The 24,888-nt window shown below is 37.4% G+C and overlaps 1 protein-coding gene across 7 annotated transcripts in view; it reads right to left on the reverse strand.

Annotated features, from left to right (window-relative positions):
- Window positions 1–24,888, reverse strand: part of emid1 (EMI domain containing 1) — a 129,484-nt gene that overhangs the window by 4,921 nt on the left and 99,675 nt on the right. For 3 of the 7 annotated variants that reach the window (XR_012406859.1, XM_005165226.6, XM_001337672.10), the window contains exons 8-14: window positions 24,786–24,884; window positions 17,833–17,934; window positions 10,479–10,568; window positions 7,645–7,697; window positions 5,427–5,489; window positions 5,305–5,349; window positions 5,122–5,166 (exon numbers count right to left, since the gene is read on the reverse strand). Coding sequence is in view for 4 of the 7 variants with exons in the window: in XM_005165226.6 (XP_005165283.1) it covers window positions 5,122–5,166; window positions 5,305–5,349; window positions 5,427–5,489; window positions 7,645–7,697; window positions 10,479–10,568; window positions 17,833–17,934; window positions 24,786–24,884 (497 nt within the window). In the remaining 3 variants the exon portion in view is untranslated. Of the gene's footprint in view, window positions 1–4,948; window positions 4,961–5,112; window positions 5,167–5,304; window positions 5,350–5,426; window positions 5,490–7,644; window positions 7,698–10,478; window positions 10,569–17,832; window positions 17,935–21,624; window positions 23,280–23,977; window positions 24,885–24,888 lie in introns of those variants that run through there. The other 4 variants (XR_012406858.1, XM_073952167.1, XM_005165225.6 and 1 more) reach the window with 3 other exon arrangements.

A 24,888-nucleotide genomic window follows, 5' to 3' on the forward strand; every position in this document is an offset into this window, starting at 1 on the left:
CAATTACATCAATCCATTATCAGTTAGCGGGTTAAGCTCTCAGCTCCATTCTCTACCAATCTCCAGTTAACTACACATCAGATTTAGCTCTGCCTGTCTTTTCTCATTCTTTTCGTCTGTGGCCATGCCGTAAGTCTTGAGAACAGGGCATGCATTCATTTAAAGGCCAGGCCAAAGGCTCCGTCAACCAAATCAAGACCAACTGTTCAATCGTTTTAGATTTGAACATGCATTTAACATTCCCAAAACATTCAGACTATGTTAGGGAAAGTCCTAGAGATGAGCAGCGTTCTTCAAACTAGAGAGATGTTAGAGCAATTGGGGATCATTTACAGTTTAGGCATTTACTCATTCACGATATAACGATATTGGTGGGGATGTACATCCCTAGAGCGCATGTATTAAACAGCACATGCTTTTAAAAAAACTTAATTATACAAATAACAATTAATGAAGCACAACCTATGCTGCAAATGTCAATTTACATGATCTAACTGTAATCTGGCTTTGAGGAGGTATTAATTAACAAAAATGTAGAGAGGTGACTCAATTTGACCGTATAACCAATTCAAGTGCATAGAATTGGCATGGACGGAGGGGACATGTCCCCACCAATTACTGAACTGTCCCACCAATAGTTTAATCGCCTTTAAAATAATGCTCTGCCAACCCTTAGTCACCTAATGTGCTCAAAGGGTTATATCCATAGACATATTTAATGTATGAAGGAATAAAACGGTAAAATGAGTCACATACCTCTCTGAATTTCTGTACATTCATACCTCCTCAAAGCCAGATTACAGTAAAATCATGTAAATTGACTTTTGCAGCATTGGCCGTGCTTCGTTAATTGCTTTAATAATGTTTTTAAAAGCACAAAACAGAATTTGTGTTGTTTAATACATGCGCTCTAGGAATATACGTCCCTGCCAATATCAAGAGCAAATCTACGCCCTTGAATTGGGGGTTCGGTGCCTTGCTCAATATTGAGGTGGATATTCCCACCAACAGTCCCTGCTGGTACCTGAACTCGAACTTGCTACCATTATGGCGCGGCTGCCCCAATAATAATTGTAAATAGCTGACCATTAACATTTCTTTAATTTTTTTTTGTCTGCTCATCTGAAGGTAATACATGCTCTACCAAAGCCACTATCATCATCAGCTCAAATACTGCTGTCCAATTAGAGATGCCCAGCAAACAATTGTGTGTTTAATAGACGTCTAATAGACATCTAAAAGTAGACAGCTTGGGTACAACAAGGCTAAACTTGGGCTGTCAGTGAAAATCTAATAGACGTCTAAGAATAGCCCAAAACTAGACTAGTGGTTAAATAGACAGATTAGATAGACTTTATATGTGTGCTCATTCATTTCTGTTTATTTTATGACTAGTCTAGTTTTGGCCTATTCTTAGACGTCTATTAGATTTTCACTGACAGCCCAAATTTAGCCTTATTCTAGCCAAGACGACTATGTTTAGACATCTATTAGACATCTTTTAGTAAAAAAGAAATGCTTGCTGAGCAATGACTCATTTCTATATGATGAGCTAAATATAAATATATCAGACCACATTCATTTCTTGAAATTAAGGTTGGGCATCAATAAAGATAATCTCATTCAGTTAAATTCTGAATCATAAAATCCCAGTTTAATATTTAGACAGACTTGTGTCTTTTTGAACTATTTGTATTTTTAATTAAAATAAAAGTTTCCAACTGTGAAAATGAAAGATTTTTTTTATTATTGATTTACATTTAACAAAGTCTGCTAAAAAGTAAATCCCTGGTCAGATCACACGATTTCGGCAATATTTTCTTGACGTAGGGTGTCGTGGGGATTCGAAAACGACAAATGGGCATCGTTACAGAAGATTCAGTCGTTTCTTCTTGAGTAATGTGGCATAATTCATGACAACCGATACCATGTCTGTGACGCGTTATGACACCATCTCAGAAAGTCTAGCATGCTTAATTTTTTTCTTATTCTTCATGACGAGTTCTGTCACGTGGGTGACTGTGCGATAGGAGGACATCATTTCTGCTGCCGTTAATGCGCTGGTCAGGTTATCAAAAGATAGGCTGCATATTTACTTTTGGGTGGGTCACGAGTGGATAAGATCAATCATTGGTTATGCAAACTTTAAATACCTTTTCTAAAATATTAAGGTGTTTTAAGCAATTTTATCTGACAGACTGGCACAAATATGCAGACATCTTCATTCTCACAACAAGTTTCTGAGTTCTCACAGCCTTCCAACAGATTTTGTTCTTCTGAGGTAATCTGGGAACATGTTCAGTGCTGCAAATACATTGTAAAAGCCAGTCCTGCTTATTCAAATTTGTCATTAATAGTGGAAAATGTTGGCTTCACTGAAACTGATTAGTTCACTTAAATTTTTTTTATTCTAGATTATTATTTTATTTCATGTTTTGGCGCATAAAGCAAACTTGTTTTGAAGTGCATCACCTCAAATGTTATTCGTTATTTTTATTTATAGATAACTGACCAACAAAAAATGCATTAAAATTACGATAAAATTATAGCAAATGAAATTTGCTTTAAAAAGATACTTTTTCCAAGAAAAATATACAAATTATATTTTTCATTGTGCCCCTGCACTACTCAACTCTGCGGGTGGATGGTTTATTTTGCTCTGTGGAAAATAAGGAATTAATTAATGATTTACTTTAATTGTTGTATTCACAAACCTCTGTCATATATTTGCAAATTTTTTAATATGTCATTATTTAAAAGATTATGTCTTCTGATGCTTTTATCTTCTCCGTCTCAATCGCGACAAGTTCAAGTGTTTTATAAGCAACCCATAACAGGAAATTATACATTACATTTAGATTTCAAAGAAAATATCTTAAAATTAAAAAGGAATCATAAGTTTGATCCTATCCATGTTGTAATGAATGCACTTGAATAATGCAGTTATTAGCTGTCAGCAAGCATCAGTGTTTTTTGAGGTTGAAATAAGATTTAAAAAAAAAATGAAATTGAGATAAATAATATATTATATAAACAACACTTGTGACTGCTTTGGGAAAAATTGATCGTCGTAGACATCACAGGATGACTGACCATGAAGCAACGTGTAGTCTGGCACATTTGTTACACACGACAAAGTCGAGATTTTATCAAGAAAATCTGACAAAGTGACTTTCGTAACCGACAACAAAAGTTTTGTGATCTGACAGCAGCTTAATGGAGACAAAGCTTCAGGGCATTGTTCAAAAGTTTAAAAATAAATATTTTTGTGAAATCTTAATTTTTACCCATCCTTGCATGAAATTTGAATTCATGGGCATCCAAAAAGCTCTAACACTTTGTGTAAAATTCTAAATAATCCTCTAAATTCCTGAGGTTTGTGGCTTTGGTAGGCATTTCTTGTACAGTGTAAGGAAACCAGTCACAATACATACATTCTACACAACAATCCCAAGCTCAAGCACACATTAGAAACACGTTAGTCATTGATGAACTCAGGAAAAAGTTATGCATGTATGGCTTTTGTAAAAGTTAGTGCCTGTGAGAGCAGGAGTTAGTCCATCTAGCCAAATAAAACACCAAACAATATATATATATATATATATATATATATATATATATATATATATATATATATATATATATATATATATATATATATATATATATATATATATAACATCATTCCTTGAAAAAAAGCCTTATTCATTAACAAGATACAGGTATGGCTGCTGTCCAGAAACGTTCTCCATGGTATTTAAAAAGCGCCCGGCCTCACGTTGATAAATGTGAAGGGATTAATCTTCAAATAGTTAAACGGTATTATGTGTACATCTCTAAGGAGTCTAGATACAGCATAGGAGTTATACATATAGGATTTAATCGAAAGATCTATCTTATGATTAATAACACACAAATGGCTCACATCTTCAGGGTTTAACAGGCCATGCGGAAAACCATTCATCACCTTGTTGTGAGCTAAAAGGCTGTTCGGTACATCAAGCCTTTTATAACGCAATAGCGTAACGTATTTTAACAGAATATTTGCTTGACTATTACTCGCTTTATGCTACGAAACCCAACATCAAATGGTTAGATGCACGTTAAGGAGGCAAAAAGTTAAGATAACAAGCAATGCAATGAGATGGGAACATGCAGCAATGCATTGTGGGACACTGAGGGATAGCTGTATCCATCAACACATCCATCCACACACCAAATCCCTGCAAATGCTAAAATGGAGCATATAGACAACACACACTTTTCAGTTTTGATCATTTTGTTACAACAATTGGTTGCTTGAAAGGTCTGATTAATCAGATCATCGTTATATCATCAGGTTATATCAATAATAGTGTTTCCATATTGTCGTGATTGAATAAATTCGTCTGTGTGTTGTGTATATGCCAGAGATGTCGGCTAAGAGACTGGTGGCTGTGAAAGGCAGCCATGGAGACAGTCATGAAAGAGGAATCAGCTTTAGAGGACAGGGGAAACACTCAAGACAGCCCAAACCACCGATCAATCAAAAACCAACAACATAATTGCACATTCAGAATAGATTTTGCCCTTATATGCTAATCTCAGACTACTTCAATAACCCCTAAACCCCATTTTACATCTAGAAGCCAAAAGTGCAGTCTCAGATTAGCCATAAAGGGCAACCTCTTCTTCAAAAACATATGGAAAACACTCAAAACCAAGACATATAATGTGCTAAACAGTGAGTACAGTAAGCAAGCAATGAACAGCATTTGTGGAGCAAATCCTCTCAGTGGAGTTTTCATTCGTTCTCTAATTTTCCGAAGATTTAGTCCCCATGAAAAGTCCACTGATGGATTTAACATGATCGCTTATGTTAACACACAGATGAATGGCATGTTTGAGCAATGGAAATCGTAAAACCAGGAATAACAAGAACATCATGGCAAATGTCAAAATCTCTTACGTTCAATTCGCTCTAGAACAACGATAAGCAGGCATAAGGAAAGAGATTATTAAAAATCAATGCGGTTAAACAGTGAGGAACTCATTTTCTCTCCCACGCTGCTTCCTGTAAAGGTTTAGCATGATCAGAGAGTAAGTGTGTGGCTAACAGGGCTCCTGATAGACTTGTCTTACCGGAAGACCTTTCTCCCCTGGCTCTCCTTTAGGTCCTGGCTCTCCCTGGGAAGAGAAAAAACATGAATACTAATCTAAATTTCAGGGTGGTTCTCAAACAAGCACTGAACATCTTTTTGATACTCGATACACAGCTTTCATACAGTGCTGTCCTGTTATTTGCTAAGAAAGCAGGCATCTTACCGGCTCTCCTTTGAACCCTCTCTCTCCTGGATATCCAAGAGGTCCCTGTTAATTACATTAAAGGTGAGAAATGCACTCTCTCTCTCTTTAAACTTTTGGAAGTTTTAATCTTGTGTACTCACTCTTTCACCTCGATCACCCTTTGGTCCAACAGGGCCTTGCAAACCAGGAGCTCCTGGCTTTCCCTGAGTACAAGATAAAGATGATATGGTTAGTGTGCATGCATGCTTACAGAGAAATAAAATGAATTAACTATATTATAATGGGGGCGACATGGTGGCTCAGTGGTTATCACTGTCGCCTCACAGCAAGAAGGTCGCTGGTTCAAGTCCCGGCTGGGGCACTTGGCTTTTTTGTTTGGAGTCTGCATGTTCTCCCCATGTTCGTGTGGGTTTTCTCCAAGTGCTCCGGTTTCCAACAGTCCAAAGACATGCGGTATAGGTGAATTGAATAAACTAAATTGGTCATAGTGTATGTGTGTGAATGTGAGTGTATGGATGTTTTCCAGTACAGGGTTGCAGCTAAAAGGGCATCCGTTGTGCAAAACATATGCTTGATAAGTTGGCGGTTCATTCCGCTCTGGCGACCCCTGATGAGTAAAGAGACTAAGTCGAAATGAAAACGAATGAATGTATTATAATAAAGGCGACACGGTGGCTCAGTGGTTAGCACTGTTGCCTCACAGCAAGAAGGTCGCTGGTTCGAGTCCTAGCTGGATCAGTTGGCATTATTTCTGTGTTTGCACGTGTTCATATGGGTTTTCTCCGGGTGCTCCGGTTTCCCCGACAGTCCAAAGACATTGGTCATAGTGTATGTTTGTGAATGAGAGTGTATGGGTGTTTTCCAGTACTGGGTTGCAGCTAAAATGGCATCTGCTGTGTAAAACATATGCTGGATAAGTTGGCGGTTCATTCTGCTGTGGCAACCCCTGATGAATAAAGGGACTTAAGCCTAAGGAATGTATTATAATGCTTCTCACAATATGATTACAGAATGTTCCCTTAAGAAACTTGTGGTGTGAGGTCATTTAAAAAATTCTGATCCAAAATACAAAATTTCTCAGAGGAATGTGATACTTTTGAGAGAAGACGCACATTTCGGTTGGAAAAATGAGGAATGAAGCATTTATAAGGCAGCTTTCTGCTTGCTGCTTGTTATCCAAAGTGGGTCTCTCATCACCCCTCTTGATGAAATGACAGCAGCCACAGAGCCAGTGATGTCATCACACACTAGCTATTGGTCTTTGGGAGAGAGGGCGACAGAGCCAATTCAACGGACAGGCATAATGAAGAGGCCATGACTGATATGAGGCGATGGAGGGATTTATGAGGTTTTTAATTACTGCAGAGAGTCAAGACCTCAGTTAACATCTCACTTGAAGTGCAGCGCTTTATACAGTACAATGGCCCTTATCACTATATTGGGACACACATAGACCTTCGAGTAAGAATCCCCGTTCTAACCGAATTTGAGTTTCTCAGGAAGTCTTCTTAGGCCTCGTTTACACAGCCAGTGAAATGTGACCCACCCCGATTTTTTTGCTCATATGTAACACAGATCAGATCTGTTCTATGACTGTGTAAACACGAGAAAAAGCATGCTTTTGGATATTTAGAGATCAGTTTCAGGCCTTCTTCATATGTGGAAATAAATTAGATATAAATCAGATATGTGACAATGCGACTATCATGTAAACAGGCAGATTGGATTTATTGAGGCATTCCGTTTTGTACGTCATTAAACCTGTGACAATGTGGTACTTCTCCACGGATTATTGACATAGAAGGAAGAGCGTGTGTGGAGACGCCGACGCGGTAAACAACAACAACAACAGAGGAAAGTGGTGTGTGGACAAGCTTTGACACAGCATATTAAATGTTGGTTTGCTCCTCCTAAAATTTCAGACCCACTACTCCTCATTAAAGCCTGACACAATTTGACCCACCAAACCCGAGATCTCTCTCGTACCCACAAATTTCTCTGAATGGTGGAAGACACCACCATAGGCGCAAGCTGCGATAATGGCCCTTTACCTCCTCCTCCACCTGGTTGGGTGAACTTCGCATATTTCGCAGACCTAAAAGCAAGACAATTTCTTCCATCGTGGATAGTGTGGCGCAGATGCTACAACCCGCCTTTACGCATGTGCAACGTCGTAAATTGTATGGCAAGTGTAAACACATGAATCGGATATGGGTCACAATTAAAAGAACGTGTAAACGGTGAGGCAAAAAGGCAACAAATCAGAATTGGGCATCAAGCCCTGACAGTGTAAACGTGAACTTAGAGGCTCCGTATACATTCACACACACATTTTTTTCTCATCAGCCTGTAACTTACAGTTTGCCCCATAGGGCCTGGTGGTCCACTTGGTCCTATCGGTCCTGGGGGTCCTAAAAAACAGAATTAACTTATCTGAAATAAAACCATTCATGAGCTCACATTTTGAAATTCGTGTATGACAGTTCACTGACATATTTCATGATGCAGCCCAAAACAACACATGGCAAACATTAGGATTCCTGGCACAGTATTCAGATGATAGAACAACGATAAATACTGTCCACTCGGATCAAATCAAACCAAATCCAATTGATTCAAGATTACAACACGTTTGTAAACCTGCTGTTCAGAAAACTGAAACAGAATATGCGGCTTAAATGTATATCATATTTCATAGCACAGGTGGATAACATGAGGCATAAGAAGTCTTTCATATATTAATGACAAATAATATAAAAATTCTGTCATGGAAATATAATGGCCTGAAACTATTCAGGGATTTCTTTTCAATTTAAAGCTTTTGAGAATTTGTAATAATCTGACTTGATCAAATGAATAAGGACAAGAGAAAAGCCTGACAATGGACTGCTGGAGTTCAATTTAAATTGTTAAATTCTACTAGCATCATCACTTTCTGGTTCCTGCAGAAAGACAGACAGCTTCCAAACACTCTGAATCTACATTATCATGCATCAGATGGCTGCTAAACATTTGGGTGCTAATCTATTTTAAAGAGTAGCAGATGTTAATAAAAAGAACGAAAGAGAACAGAAAAGCTGGATTTGTGCCCAAAGAATGAATAAAAGAGAAGTCTTATTGAATGCACAACACTGTCATATTTTTGTCTTGGGGTGTTATAAATTCATTTTCATCACAATGATCAAGTCCTGCGAAAATTTAGTTTAGTGCAGAGATGCCCAAAGTAGGGCATGGCAACCTTTGATTTGGCCCGCTATCCCATCTGAAAAGAGAGGGAGAATGATGGGGAGGTGGTTGGGGCGAATGCCTTTGACAGTGATGGTCATTTCAAATTTAACGCAACCTTTTGTTTTTGTTTTATTGCTGAGCTACAAAAAAAGCCAACTAAAATTAAGTACTAAGCCCTTAAGCCCTAAAAATTTAATACTGTAAATAAATCAGACAAAATGTAAGTACTGTCACTTGACGGATACACCAGAAATCTGCCAGTAAATTAAAGTAAGCTTGACTAGCGTATTCAGTGTTGAACTAATAAATGGGATTGTTTATGTTTTACAGGGTTCATACACACTTTTCCAGGACTTTCAAGTCAGTTTTCATGACCTTCTGTTTCATGTAATGTCTACATATACGTGGTAAAACATATGAAATGTTTAAATTTATTACAGCATATCATAAAACACGCAATAGTTTTAATTTATTTTTATATCTATGTAAAATAGATGATGCTTACACAGCACTAATAATGTGAGAGCATGTCTTTGGCCAATAAAAGAAAAGAAGTAAAAATAACTAACCTCCATTCCAATATACAGATATTTGTCTGTACTAATTTTAGATAATCTTAAAAGTTTGTTAAACTAGTAATAGCAGGTAAAACTATTTCTATTATAAAGCTGCTGTCACACTGCACCTTTCGCTCCTTATAGACTTCCATTCAGGCAAAACAATTTCGCATTTCACTGCATTCGAAAGTTCAAGCTTGATGAATTCTTACCTGCAAGATCACATCAGGTGATTGCATTAGACCAATAGAATATAATTTTAAATAAGAATTGTAAAATATGGAGCAATCACTCACTTTTGTTAATGTCTAATCATATTGTTATAATTTGAAATAAGAAATGTAAAATGTGGAGCAATCGCTTACTTTTGTTAATGTCTAATCATATTGTTTAACCCTGCCCCTTTTCGCAGCACCGTGCGACAGAATTTTGCAATCACAAGCTCTAGTGTGACAGCAGCTTAAGTTGCTTTGGACAAAAATGTCCATGACATTTCCAAAACCTTGTGGGTTTTTCTATTTTTCCAAAAATTTTCCAGGCCTGGAAAATGGCATGTCAAAATTCCATGACTTTTCCAGGTTTTCCATGACTGTATGAACTCTGGTTTTACTGTAATAAGTTCATTATTAAACGTTAAAAATGATAGTGCATTAGTCAATATGTTTTCTAGTTATTTTAAAATATTACTGAATAAATTAAAAAATTTCCCTCAATCAAGTTTGCTTTTTGGCCCTTTATAGGAAAAAGTTTGGGCACTGCTGGTCTAGTGTAAATTAGTATTGTGTGATATTTTCAATATACAATTTATACAGTATGGAAATACAAATTCTGCCAGTATGAAAACAAATCAGATCAAACGTGAAAAATGAATAGTGGCATAATAACAATGAGTTAATACTTTGAAATGTGGGGCATAAAAAATTGTCCTGCACCGTGAAATTAAAGACGATTCAGTATGTTTGACCTTCATCTCATGGATGTTTTTATATACAGAATGCTGCTGCCACTTCTGTAAATATGCCAAAAATTTGTACAAAATGAAAATATTTCAGTCCTCTCTTATTTTTAAATTAGTCTTTCAAAAGATTGTACATAGACCATTTCATTGTGGACATGTCACCAGCCCACAAACATTTCCTGCTTGGTATCAAACTATTCTATAACTGTAACGAGAGGCAATTCAATCATGACTTAATGTTAAATCAGCTATCATAACATTATTTATTAATATATGGCTCTTTTTAGATTCTTGGAAGCTATAGAAATTAAACAACGTAAAACAGGGAATACATCAGGACCATTATTTCTGTTGCCTCAAAATGTTCTATAGTTTAATCGTAGAGATCACAAATGGTATGCATGACCAATAATGAAATCAAAATGTTCTCTTAATTCTGATTTACTGACCGGTTGGTCCAGCTGGGCCTGGTGGTCCGTGCGAGGGGGCCACTCGAAGGTCTGGGAAGTTGTTATGAAGCAGACTTTCTTTTTTCAGACCTGTGACAATTAAAAACAACACAAATCTTAATAAGGTAGTCCATGGCTTGATGAAAAGCATCATTATAGCTACTTGCCTGTAGACGGCGCTATTTAACAAGAATAAGTGATGTGATTTGTGGCAGGCTGTAAAATATTGGCACACCATAAATTCTAATATTGGTTGTGGCATTTTGATGTGTTGGCTTTTATTTTCAGCCACAAGAAGGGAATTAAATAACAAAAAATGACAAGCCAGCAGTTTTCTTTCGTTTTGCAGCCTAATGGTTTTCTTTGTCTTTTTCTTGTGTGAGGGCTGTAATTTCTCCTTTACTGACCCACATGCAAGCATGACAATCAGAGCAGACATTTAATATGATTATAAAATAAAGCAATAAAGACATACTGTACAAATGCATGCTTTCATTGCTGTTATAAATGCTCATTAATGTCTTGCTGAATGTCAATTAATTTACTGATTTAATTTTTTTACTGACACTGTTGTTGGTGTGTTGACGTTTATCCATTATTATGCATTGTAAAAATGATTTTTCAAAGTTATAACAATGAATATTGAAGTACATTTTTACAAGAAAACACTAAAATCTTGTCTTGTGTGCTACTTTTTGTAGTTATTTTGACCATTTATAATCAATTTCTGTGTGAAAATAGCTTTAAAATCCAACATCAGATTTTTGTTTACAGTCTGAGCCACAGAATACCGTGAAACTGAATGTTGGTCGTCTATGCGCAGTAGACAGAGCAGACGTTTTGTCTGGTCTCCTCAGATTGGTTTTTAAACTGCTAGCAATTTTCTCACAGCGGGTCTGTCTGCTTGTCTATCTGTCTGTCTGTCTGTCTGTCTGTCTGTCTGTCTGTCTGTCTGTCTGTCTGTGTCTGCCTCTTTGTGTGTCCATCTATCTGTCTCTGTCAGTCCATCTTTTTTTTGCCTGTATGTCCATTGTCACTCTCTCTTTGTTAGGTTGACTGCCTCTCCGTCAATGTCTTGTCCATCTATATGTCTGTCTGTGGAGCTCTTTTCTGACTGTATCTGTCCAGATCTCTGTCTGTCTGTCTGTTTGTCTGTCTGTCTGTCTGTCTGTCTGTCTGTCTGTCTGTCTGTCTCAGCATGCGTATGTCTGTCTGTTTGTTTGTCTATCTGTTGGTCTGTCTGTCTCTCTTTCTCTCGGTCTGTCCATCCATCCATCCATCCATCCATCCATCCATCCATCCATCCATCCATCCATCCATCCATCCATCCATCCATCCATCCATCCATCCATCCATCCATCCATCCATCCATCCTTCCGTCTGTGCCTTTGTGTGTGCCTATCTTTCCATCTCTTTTCTGTCTGTCTGTCAGTCTGTCTTTCTCTGTCTATCCATCTGTCTGTCTGTTTGCACAGCACTTTTCTGGCTGTCTATCTGTCCATACTTCTTTCTGTCTGTCTGTCTGTCCATCTGTCTCTCCATGTGTCTGTCTGTCTGTCTATCTGTATGTCTGTGTGAGCCTGTCTTTACATCTCTTTTGTCAGTCTGTCTCTATCTCTGTCCCTCCGTCTGTCTGCCTTCTGTCTGTTTGCCTGTCTATCTCTATTCTGTCTGTCGGTTCACCTGTCTTTCCTGTTTGTCCATGTGTCTGTCCATCTGTCTATGTCAGTCTGTCTGTCCATGTATCAGTCCATACGTCTTTGTGTGTGTGTCTGTCTGTCCGTCTGTCTGTCTGTATCTCTCTCTCTTTCTCTCTCTCTGTGTCTGTCCATCCATCTGTCTGTCTGTCTATCTGTATGTCTGTGTCTGCCCGTCTGCCTTCTGTCTCTTTGCCAGTCTGTACATCTCTATTCTGTCTGTCTGTTCACATGTCTTTTCTGTCTGTCGGTCTGCCTGTCCATATGTCTGTCTTTCCACCTGTCTCTCTCACTTTCTATCTGTCCACCTGTTCGTCTGTCCATCTGTCTATCCATGCATCTGTCTGTCTTTCTGCATGTATCTGTCTGTCTGTTTGTCTGTCTCTCTCTTTCTATCCATTCATCTGTCTAGCTGTCTATCTCTATGTCTGTGTGTGCCTGTCTGTACATCTCTTTTCTGTCTGTCTCTATGTCCATCCGTCTGTCTGTAATCTGTCTTTTTGCCTGTCTGTTTATTTGTCTGTCTGTCCATCTCAATTCTGTCTGTCTGTTCACCTGTCTTTTTTTGTCTGTCAATCTGTCTGTCCATGTGTCTGTCCATCTATCGGTCTGTCTGTCAATGTGTCTATCTGTCTCTGCATTTCTGTCTGTCCATCTGGCTCTCTCTCTTTCTGTCTGTACATCTATCTGCTTGTCTGTCTGTACATGTTTTTTTTGTCTGTTCATTTGTCTGTCTGCTATCTGTCTCTCTCTCTGCCTACCTGTCTATCCATCTGTCCCTTTCTCCATCTCTCTGTCTGTCCATCTATCTATCCACCCTTCCATTTGTCCATCCCTCTGTCTCTCTGTGAGTCTCAGGCCTCAGCAGGTAAGTCTGCTGTAACCTCTGTGTCTGCAGGGCATTTCTGAGCTCAGACGCAGACAGGAAACTCCAATAAAGACAGTGTTTTTCTATTGAAGCCCCATGCGGACCCTTTAATTGTCCTGATTACTTTGAAGGTAGAATCATGGGAATAACAGCTTTAACTGAGTTATAAAGTTCTAAGGCCCCTAAATTGAAAATTCTCAAACTTTATGAGGTCTGGGCAGGCCTGTGTCCCGTTCAGCAGAGAGCAGATATAAAACTGAGGCGAGGTGAAGTGTCAGTCAGCTACACGGGCCAGTCCTCCCCGAGAGTGACGACACACACACTAAAAAATTATTGCTTCTATTATAAAACACTCCCTCGTGCTTGGAGCTTAACTGAGTGTACGTCTCAAAACAGAGTACACACACACATGCTGTTTTGGCTGTGCACATCTGGAAGCGGTTGAGTGACATCAGCAGCAGGCAGACAGACAGGTCTTTTCCCCCAGCATGTGGCTGTTGAGTCTAGCCTGCATTACCTCCTGAAACCTGCCATTTTAATCAATGGCGGGACGGAGGGGAGGAGTAATGAGAGAGGAGATGCCCTGAAGTTAGTCTAATTCCTCAATCCAGCCCTCTTTTTCTACTTATATTTATTCCGGGCTCATTTAAAGGGGTCATGACATGTGGAATCAAAGCTGTCTTGATCTTTTTACATATAAGAGATTTTTATTCGATTAAAACATTCAGCACGTTTTAATACATGAAATTTCCTCCTTGTTGAAAACAAATCATTTATGTACTTATACAAAAGGAAAACAGAATTAGCATGCTTGCGTTTTTGTACAGATTTCAGGAGGTATTGGGAACAAGTAGATTTATTCAAGTATATGTTTATTTTTAATAATACATTTAAATTTGTACTTTTTAAACATGTTTTTTCAGTGTTTGACTGCAGACTATTTTGCAAAGGCACAGTGTAATGGAAAGATCTTCAAGAGGATTTTGTAGAAAAAAAGCAATCAGCTCTACATGATCTTACAGAAGGTATAATTCATTTCACAATGCTTTGCCTGCAATTCAGGGTTTTATTATGGATAACTGTTGTCATATATATATATATATATATATATATATATATATATATATATATATATATATATATATATATATATATATATATATATATATATATATATATTTGTTTTATTTTCTAGCATTAGCCAATCACAATATTTTACCATTTACTGACAAGATTTAAAGGAACTGCACATTAAAATCAGGCTTTTCACACACAAACAAACATCTTGAAAATATTTTTTCTGCATATATTTGTATTTTTTTAGTATAAAAACATACATAGTATGTTAGATTTTGATGATAGAATCATGCAGTTGCAGCGAATCTCCCGTTCCACCACATCCCAAAGGTGCTCTATTGGATTGAGCTCTGGTAACTGTGGAGGACATTTAAGTACAGTGAAGACATTGTCATGTTCAAGAAATCAGTCTGAGATGATTCGCGCTTTATGACATGGTATGTAATCCTACTGGAAGTAGCCATCAGAAGATGGGTACACTGTGGTCATAAAGGGATGGACATGGTCAGCAACTATACTAAGGTAGTATGGTAAAAAAAATAAAAGGTAGGTACACCACCTACCTTTTATTTTTTTTATTAATTTTTTTTATTTTCATTGATACGATGCTCAATTGGGCCCGAAATTGGGCCAAAGTGTGCCAAGAAAATATCCCCCACACCATTACACCACCAGCCTGAACTGTTTATGCAAGGCAGGATGGATCCATACTTTCATGTTGTTGATGCCAAATTCTGACCCTACCATCTGAATGTCACAACAGAAATCGAGACTCATCAGACTAGGCATCGTTTTTCCAACCTTCTATTGTTCAATTTTGGTGAGCCTGTATGAATTGTAGCCTCAGTTTCCAGTTCTTAGCTGACAGGAGTGGCACTTGGTGTGGTCTTCTGCTGCTTTAGCCCATCCGCCTCAGGGTTGGACGTATTGTGCACTCAGAGATGCTCTTCTGCATACCTCAATTGCAGTGAGTGGTTATTAGAGTTACTGTTGCCTTTCTATCAGCTGGAAAAAACAGTATAGCCATTTTCCTTTGACCTCTGGCATCAACAAGGCATTTGTGCCCACAGAATTACAAATCACTGGATATTTTCTCTTTTTCGAATCATTCTCTGTAAACCCTAGAGATGGTTGTGGTAAAAATCCCAGTAGATCAGCAGTTTCTGAAATACTCGGACCAGCCCGTCTGGCATCAACAACCATGCCACGTTCAAAGTCACTTAAATCACCTTTCTTCCCCATTCTGATGCTTGGTTTGAACTGCAGCAGATCGTCTTGACCATGTCTACATGCCTAAATGCATCTAGTTGCTGCCATGTGATTGGCTGATTAGAAATTTGCGTTAACAAGCAGTCGAACAGGTGGACTTATCAAAGTGGTTGGTGAATTTATGCAAACATATTCAAATAAATAAATAAATAATAAATAAAAATCCATTTGTGTGACTTATTTAAAGCTTCAAATTCACCCGGTTGCAGTATAAAAGCCAGTATCAATATAAAAAGTACATTAGTTTGACTTGTATGTCTCATGAGTGGCTACTATTAGGGTTTTATACTTAAATAACTGAACATGTTTTATATCAAGAACAACTGACACAAGTGCATGTCTGGTTCTGCACTACAGCAATTTCCCCAAAAACTCGATAATAGAGGTGTGAAAAATCTGAAGAGCTCATGGGAGAGATCAGCATATATGGCTCTTGAAGACAGACAGATTTACAGAGAGGCAGGCAGGGAGAAAGACAGGGCCAAAAACAGCAAAAGGGGGCAATTGTAACAGCTCTCTAGGATACTTGATTTTGATTGGTCATTTGTGGAACACTGTGGTCAGATGTTTTTGTAAAATGACCACAAAACTGTAACTGACTGTTTTTGCAGGGAAATGATTTCCAGTAGAACTGTTCTAGATTTATGCCTCTCATATCACTCCGCGGTCTGTTTATACTTACATAATAACCATTTAAATCAGAGCTACATGTCCAGTTATTTTGATATTTGATAAGAAACCGCTCCTGTTCAAATGTTTGAGGTTGAAAAGTTTTGAAAGAAGTCTTATAGTCACCAGTAATATTGCAAAATGTTATTACAATTTAAAATAACTTCAATTTAATGCACTGTAAAAATGTAATTTGTTTATTTAGTTTTTTCAGTATCATTACTCCAGTCATCAGTGCCACACGATCCTTCAGAAATTATTCTTTTTTGCTGAATTAGTGCATCGGATGCTGTTAATGCTGTTAAAAACAGTTGTGTTGCTGAAAAATCGGTGAAAAAAAATCTAGATATTTTTGGATGATTTGATAATGTGAAGTTCCAAAGAACAATGTCATTTGTGAACTATATATTAAGACTCATTCTTTCCAAACACACGTCTGACAAACTATATTTTCAACACATTTAATTTAGCTTTAGGAGGTATTTCCAAACATCTATTTAAATAATAGTTCAATTAAGCCATTTCTTTTGTGGGAGTTTATTTGTAATTAATAAACAGCTTTGAGAAAGATTAAGAGACCAAATGTTTAGTTTGTTCGGATCTCCTAGATTTAATTGTGATGAGATTGAGTACAATTATAATATTTGTTTTATTCTATAGATATCTGATGACATGTCCAAATTTCAAGCTCAAATATTTATTTAAAGCATTTTTTATTTAAAGAATGATTTAGATTGAAAATGCCACCATTTTTACTAGAGATGTCCATATCTGATCTCATGATTGGAAATCAGGCTCGATCATGCAGTTTCAGACTCAGTCAGAATCAGATATTACCTCTTATATTATATCTATATATATATAATCTTTACTTCAAGCTGCAAGTAAAGTAGGCCCTTTATTAACCAGACCTCTCTTTCTCAGGGGTGTGTTTTCAGGGCTGGAGTGGGACACATAACCAACCAGCGATGATGATTTTATGTGTTTGTGAATGTGGTTTCATCGAGAACATGATGATTGGCTTAGATATAGTACATTTCCATCGTTTGCCAATCAGAGGTAGAGTAGTGCGGGTGTTCACAGTCAGAACGATGGAAAATCCAACAAGTTCAAAGGTAGTGTTTACAAACTGTAAATTTATGTACTAATTTCCCCTCATTGAGGTAAAAGGAAAGAATGTTTAAGTATGGTGTAACTTGTTCCCAAGAAAAAATCTGTGGCATCCCTGTCTATCTGTGTCGGTGACAAGTAATTGTAATCTAACGAAGCGTTGTCACATGCCGCCACGAAATAAGTGGTTAAGAAGGCAGGTGATCGTTAGAGCTCTGCTAGCTGTTTATTATATATTTTTATTTGTTTGTTGACAAGACTTGTGAGTTGGGGTCTGTGCAATAAATACCTAAAGTTCTAAACCATTGGTTGTGTTTTATTGTGCAACTAAAGTAATGTCAATATTTATGATGATGTAGAATTTGATGGTTGTCTCTCACATTGTCCCACAACAACATTAAAACAGTTTAGACAAGTGTACAATGTTTTATATTTATTTTATAGTCATTTGACAAATTAGAATTTTTATTTAAATAGATAGTAACACAATAGTTACTTTCCCTGGTAATTAGTTACTTTTAGAATTGTGTAACTCAGTTACTATTTGTGAGAAGTAACTAGTAACTATAACTAATTACTCTTTTAAAGGAACGTAGCCAACACTGGTGCTGATAAGCGGATGACAAGCAGTACATTATCATTTAAGCAAGATGATAACACATACCATCTTGTTCAGGTACAGGGGCTGGAGGTCCAGGGGGCCCTGGAGGACCTGGTGGCCCAGGGAGGCCTTTCTCTCCTGGGAGTCCCGGTGGTCCCTGAGGACCTGAGGAGAAAGCATAAAAAAGCATGAGAGAGAGAAAAAAATACTAAGTGCTACCTTTCAGTCTATCTTTCCCCTGAGTGGTCAATCATAAGGCACTGTTGTCCTATTCAATGGAAACAGGAGAACAAATATAGTGTTTCTGCACACTGTGTTGAGCACCTACACTATATGATAAAAGAATTCCTAGGAAGTCACAGGATGTTTAAAGCATCTTAAAGGGAAGGAAGTGAAAGAGAGCACAGATTGAGGCAGAATACAGTATTTCATTTCGATACTCTTCTAGGAAATGGGTTAATATAAGAGTGGTGTGTGAGTGGGTGACTGTGTGTGTGGGCTGTAATTAACAGGAGGGGGTTCGTAATGGCCATGTGCTGGACTCTAACAGGGAGAGCTGGGAAAACTCAAATAAACACTGCTAAATGCCGGAGCATATTAGCGACTCTGGTGTGTAATAAATTAAAACCTGGCCGATGACTGCGCTGATTCATACAGCTCTCTGTCTAGATGGATGTGTGTGTGTGTGTGTGTGTGTGTGTGTGTGTGTGTGTGTGTGTGCATCTACAAAAGATCCTTCCAGCTGGTTTATTGTTGCCTGATAGCTTAAAATAATGAAGGAAAGAAAAGCAACATGTCACGGCTGGTGAGTGTGTGATCAGAGCAAAAGTTTCATCTGCCTGTCTTTGTGTGTTTTATTGATTCTTGTGTTTTTTTTTCATTTCCTTTTAATACTCATCTGTGATATCCTTCCTTGCTTATCACCCCATTTCTAGTCAGTTGCTTCTTATGTGTTTAAAAGTTGATGCAATGCAATGCAAAATAAATTATTTTGGAAAAGAGGTTAGATGAGAATTAGCGTACACATCTTTTAAAATGATTATCTATAAAGCTAATAAGATAAACAATTGTGATTACCCCCCCCCCTTTTTTTTTTTACCTATTACTCACTAACCTCGAACAATCTATTTGAACCAAGAGCTAATGTCATGTTCAATACACACTGTAAAGTTTAAGGATGAAATATGAGAGTGAATCCACTAAATAATCATATGGAAGTGTGTGCAGAACTCAACTCACTCTTGAAATTGTGATGACTGAAAGCATGGGAATCAATGTACGTCAATGTTATAGCATCTCGCAGTTTTGACATTAACTATTTTTGACCAAACATTCATTGTTTGCCAAATTGCACCAATGATATTATTGTAGTTTGTACTGGAGGACTTTTTAACACAGCATGTTCAGTTTGCCTCTGATGCCAAAACTACTTATTATAAGCATTTTTGTAGATTTTAATTGTAAAGGAAAGTTTGTGAAATTGTTCAACTGATGTTGTTCAGTAATTTTCACAATATATTTCTAAGTTATAAGTTCATGACTAGCTTGTACTTATTGACATTTGTTTTCAAGCAAGATCTGGCAACACAAATGTGTCAAGGCTTTCCGGTGACCTCTTGCACATACAAAACAGAAACATATCTCTGACATCTCTTTATGGGTTTCAACTGTGACTCCATGTGAACTATCAGTGTTTTCGCTGTAAGCGTGCATCCTTTAGGTGTACAATCTACATATAAATGAGACTTATTATTTTGGCCTGCTTTAAATAATACCAATAGATAAATTTCTATGAAAAATAAGCAGACAGCATGTGTGTGAAGTGGACTCAGACAAGTGTCACTGCATAGGTCACACGTGTCTACTTTGTGAAATTCTAATTGAGTGAATAACAGTTCATTGTGTATACAGTATGCATCATGTAAAGAGGATGTCCTGTTTTCCTTCAACAGGAAGTGCGTGGAATAGTGTTCTGCTGAGTCATGATCATAACCACACAAAAATAGAAAGGCGTTATGATCACTGAATTTGGCATTTCCAGTACCATCCTTTCTATCCCACTTAAAAAAGGACTATGGAATTGCTATGATTTTTTTTTACATGAATTCACCAAGTAGGACATGTCCATGCATCAACATCTTTCAAACAACATGCCTGTCCAAATATTTTGTCTTTATCAATCCCTATTCTTAACTTTACCCCAAACCTAATATCAGACAGAAATAATAATTCAATAAGAATGGTGTTGAAGCCCCAAAACTTGCCAGTAATTAAACATATTCCACAAATCTAGTTGGTTGACTGGACAGATGTTCATGTGGGAACATGTCTTGGCAAAATCATGTTGGTTGTACACTGGAGCATAGGCTAGTTGTGGTTTTAATCTTCTTATATTAATTTTATTTATACATACATAATGTTTTACTTTCAAAAAAAGAAAGACAAGATAAAAACCATGGTAGCAATTTAGTTTAAGTTACATCTCATACCATAATGGCTTATTACCTGCCTATTACTAAGCTATAATGTTCACGTTAATTTATTTAAAAAGCACATTTAAAAGTCTTGTACATAAGACACACAAAGATTTATTAAAACTATAAAAACATATATAACATAGAAAAACCAATAGAAACAACATATATATTCAATAAGAAGGGTGTTGAAGCCCCAAAACTTGCCAGTAACTAAACAGTATTATTTATACAACATAATATTTACAAACAAAGCAGTTGACGAAGCTATTAGTATAATACTAATACGCCAAACTGAACAGCTAAGTTTTCAAAAGTGATTTAAAAATAGATAGTGATGGTATCTACTATATTGACTGTTTATTAGCATTATAAAATATGATCTTATCCTAAATATATAATCCTACCCCATACCTAAACCCAATAACCAGCAAATTAGTAGTATATTGAGCTAAAACTCTTAGTTAATGGTTTGTTAATAAAAAAGTGTAATTGGTGAATTGGACATTAAAATAAACTGTGACCAAAATCAAGTATGTGAATCATCATTATTCCATTTTTACTACCCCCCCCCCCCCCCCCAAACCTGATCCCTTTTAATAGTGCTGCAGTGTAAATACATTTCCAAAAGTACAAATCAATTAAAGTCCATGTACACGAAAAAAGCGATTAGTTGATTTGCTTTAAAAAAAGGGAGTAAACCAATTGCCTTAAAAGCAACAAGTTGATTTTACTTTTAAAATGTCAGTAAACCCATTGACTTAACTTTTATAATTATAAACATAGGTCATTTACTTAATAATTACTACTAAACGAGTAACTCTCTTTTTTTTAAAAGCAAAGTCAAGTAATCACTTTTTACAGTGTACTATAGTCTTACTTAATGCGTCATAAAACACATTACTCATGAAAGTCAAAAAAGCTGAATAAAACGGAGAATCAAAATGACAACACTGGTTCATTGTGAAAACATACCCTTACATACATTTCTGTAGAGTGCAAATTATGTAGCCAGAGATACGTATGGATACATTTCTTCTTTTTAAATGAATGCTGCGGGGTGGTATGATGCTGCTGATGGCTTCTCTTTCTTTTCACGCTATTAGCTGACCACTCTCCTCTGTGTGGACGGCTTTACCTCTGATACAAGTTTGCCCAGTAGCTCGCCGCGTAAGTCGGCAGACTTGAGACGCAGAAAGGTGTTGATTAATGATAATGGGTTTTAAATTCAGCGAAGAATAGTTCCAGTAAGAAGGTAAAGCAAAAGCCAATAAAATAAAATAAAATAAAATAAAATAAACAAGTAAATAACAGGGTGAGAACGTGGTACATACTAAAAAAAATTTAAAAATCATGCGGCTGCGAGGGCTTTTTTTTTTTTGGACCGCTTTTAAAAACTGTCATTTCTGGGTTTAGGGAAGGCAGTGGGTGGGTCAATCGGTACTTTTGAAAACATTATCGGTTGGGTTTAAGAAAGGGGTGGGTGGGGGATTGGTCAGTTGGTTAGTCAGTCGGTCAGTGGACAGCTGCCTCTGGTGGATTTACGCGAGAGAAGCAGGCATGAATGGCAATCCCAGGAGAAATTTCAGATCCGAAAAAGCATACACAGTGGCCTCTGGTGAATTTTCGAAAACAAAATCTGCAAAAAAAAATAGCTACTGTGACATATTTTTACGCTCTCCAGAAATGTATATAAGGGTACATATTAATAATGAGCCTGGGTTACAACATGATGTTTAAAATTTAAGTTTAAAAACAGCTCATCACTGCGGGACACCTCAACTACCCTTAAGTATGTCATGTCAGCTGCCCATATACCGTGACGTTATTTTCCTCCAGATCTACCTTGCTTTATTTAAACATGCCTCTCTTGAGAGAACACAGCAATCAGATACAGTTCATTGTGCATGACATGGAGGCGTAAAGAAAAATCTGAATCCAAGAAAAACAATACATTGGCAAACATATGGAAGAAATAAAAAGCCAGTATTGTATACATATCTCGTGTTCACTTTAGATTGGATTCACATGGCAGGAAAGGGTGAGGGGAAAGACCTAAGACCCTTTAAAGTCCTTTCAGTCAGTCATGGCTCTGGCTAAAACTCCATTCATACCTGTGGCCATGTTTCAAATATCATAACAATACTAAATTCTGTACTATCTTTGTGTCTCGGGGTAAGCGGTATGTTAGCTAATGTGTGTTTTTAGGCAAACCCCAGCAAAGCACTACACGCTGTGAACAAAAAAGGGTTTTTTTACAGTGTGGTCTGAGCACAAATATTTTGGCAAGTGGACTTGGGGCTCAATGCTGACTCGGCAGTGTCTTCATATAGTGTCTCTTATGGCAGAAAAGTTAGCATGGTGAGAAACCGCATTCTTACAAGTCATAGGTCAAAGCTCCACAAGCAAACCAAGCTCTGTTATTAATGGATATGGGTATATAAACTTATACACAAAGACAATTTTCGCCATCTTAAAACAAAGACAAAGTCTGCATGTGTAATTTCAGTGCTTTTTTTTATATAACACCATTAGAGGACACAGCTACTCTATGTTTGTGTTTAGTCCAAGAGTGATTTATACCTCAGAATCCTGTTATAGTGTTGTTTATATTTACATTTAGCAGACGTTTTTGTCTAACGACTTCTAATCGAGTAGGCCTTCAGTGATTCAATATACACAAGATTAGCTAATTATTCAAAAGAACTATCAAGTCCCTGGTAAACTTCATAAAGGTTGGTTTTTGTTTTTTGTTGGATGCCAAAATAAGTTTGAAAAGATTGAGTAGACTCCTAAACACAACAACAATGGCGGCTGAGAAAGAAGAACAGTTTCAAATAAGACAAACAGATTTCTCCAGCTTGTCGCACGAGAAGCATTAAGCGACATGCCACTATTCTTTCTATTTGCCGCAGATATGCACAAAATGGAAGAATGAACTTTATTAGATGTGGCATGATGGGGTTGTGCTTTAAGTCTGGTGTGTAAAACTCTAAACCAGGGGTCACCAATCTCGGTCTAGGAGGGCCGGTGTCCCTGCAGGGTTTAGCTCCAACTTGCCTCAACACACCTGTCTGGGTGTTTCGAGTATACCTAGTAAGATCATAGCTGCGTCCCAAATGGCACACTATACACTATGCACTCATGCACTATGTACTTATGCACTTACACACTCAACAGGGTAGTATATGTATGTAGTGTCGTCCCAAATGGCACACTAATGTTTTTTTTTACTAAGCGGAAATTCAAACCGTTTCCCTGATGACGTTTGACGGTTGCCAAATCATTGAAGTAAACGGCCAAATTATCAAATAATACCTGCCGTGAGTATTGCCGCAATCACTATCGGGAGGCGCTATAATCACTCTCGTAAAAGAATTTTGCTTTCACCATCCAAATTAAATAAAGTTATTCAACATGTGCGTCCGATAGCTCCGCCCCTTCCGCTACGTAAGCAAACCTGTGGTCGTTGAGTGCGTGAAGTGTCCATCATTACACACTTCATTTTAGCGGCTGAATGAGTGCGTCATCCGGGTAATTAAAGTGCACTTATTATTTTTAGAGTTTTCAGTGTGAACGCACTGCATACACTATTTATACTACAAAATGGCGTAGAATAGTGCATAAGTATGCGATTTGGGACGCAGCTCTTGATTAGCTTGTTCAGGTGTGTTTGATTAGGGTTGGAGCTAAAATCTGCAGGACACCGGCCCTCCAGGAACAAATTTGGTGACCCCTGCTTTAAACAATCTTTAAAAATTATCTTCCAGTGAGCAATCGAACATCTACTCAACTGTCTAGTTCATTTATATTGCTATATTGGTGTTGTTGTGCTGGATGTTTTTCTCCTGTCAGACTCTAAACTACAAAGCACATTAAAACGGTGGAATTCCAGAACACATCCACTGACTGCGTAATTGTCACAGATCAATGGTAGCTCAAAGGTGTTTAGAAGCAAAATGAATTCCCCAAAAAGTTTGCTTTGGACAGCTGTTTCAAATTGCCAAAGTGAACTCAAAATCGTTTTGGCCGGACTTTGTTTAAAATTACAAGTCCAAACACATGTGGTATAAGTGAATTGGGTAAGCTAAATTGTCCATTGTGTATGTGTGTTAATGGGTGTTTCCCAGTGATGGGATGTGGCTGGAAGGGCATCGCTGCATAAAAAATATGCTGAATAAGTTGGCGGTTCATTCCGCTGTGGTGACCCCTGAATAATAAAGGGAATAGGCTGAAAAGAAAATGGATTAATTAATGAATTAATGAGTAAAGAGGGGGAGTTTTCTTTTGTAGAGAGAAGAGTGTTTCTACAGGTGGTTTGTCAAGCCCACTCACCTGTCATAAATGCACATTTTTTTTTGTTTAGAGAAATGGAGTGATTGTAGGAAAGTGTCTTGTGCAAATGTGAAAAAAACTGCTGTAGATGTGAGTAAAGTGTCAGTGAAAGAATGTGTTTTCTTCGAGTAGTTTTGTCAAGCTCACTGACCTGTGAGGCACACTCAGAATTGCATAATTGTTGTGGGACTGATTTATTAAAAGTACCTGGAGGACCAGCTGTTCCTTTAGACCCTGGAGCCCCAGATGGTCCTCTGGTTCCAACGTCCCCTTTGGGTCCTGGAAGACCTCGAGACCCTGCTTTACCTAC

This window comes from Danio rerio, chromosome 5 (assembly GCF_049306965.1).
Source record: "Danio rerio strain Tuebingen ecotype United States chromosome 5, GRCz12tu, whole genome shotgun sequence".
Classification (NCBI taxonomy): domain Eukaryota; kingdom Metazoa; phylum Chordata; class Actinopteri; order Cypriniformes; family Danionidae; genus Danio; species Danio rerio.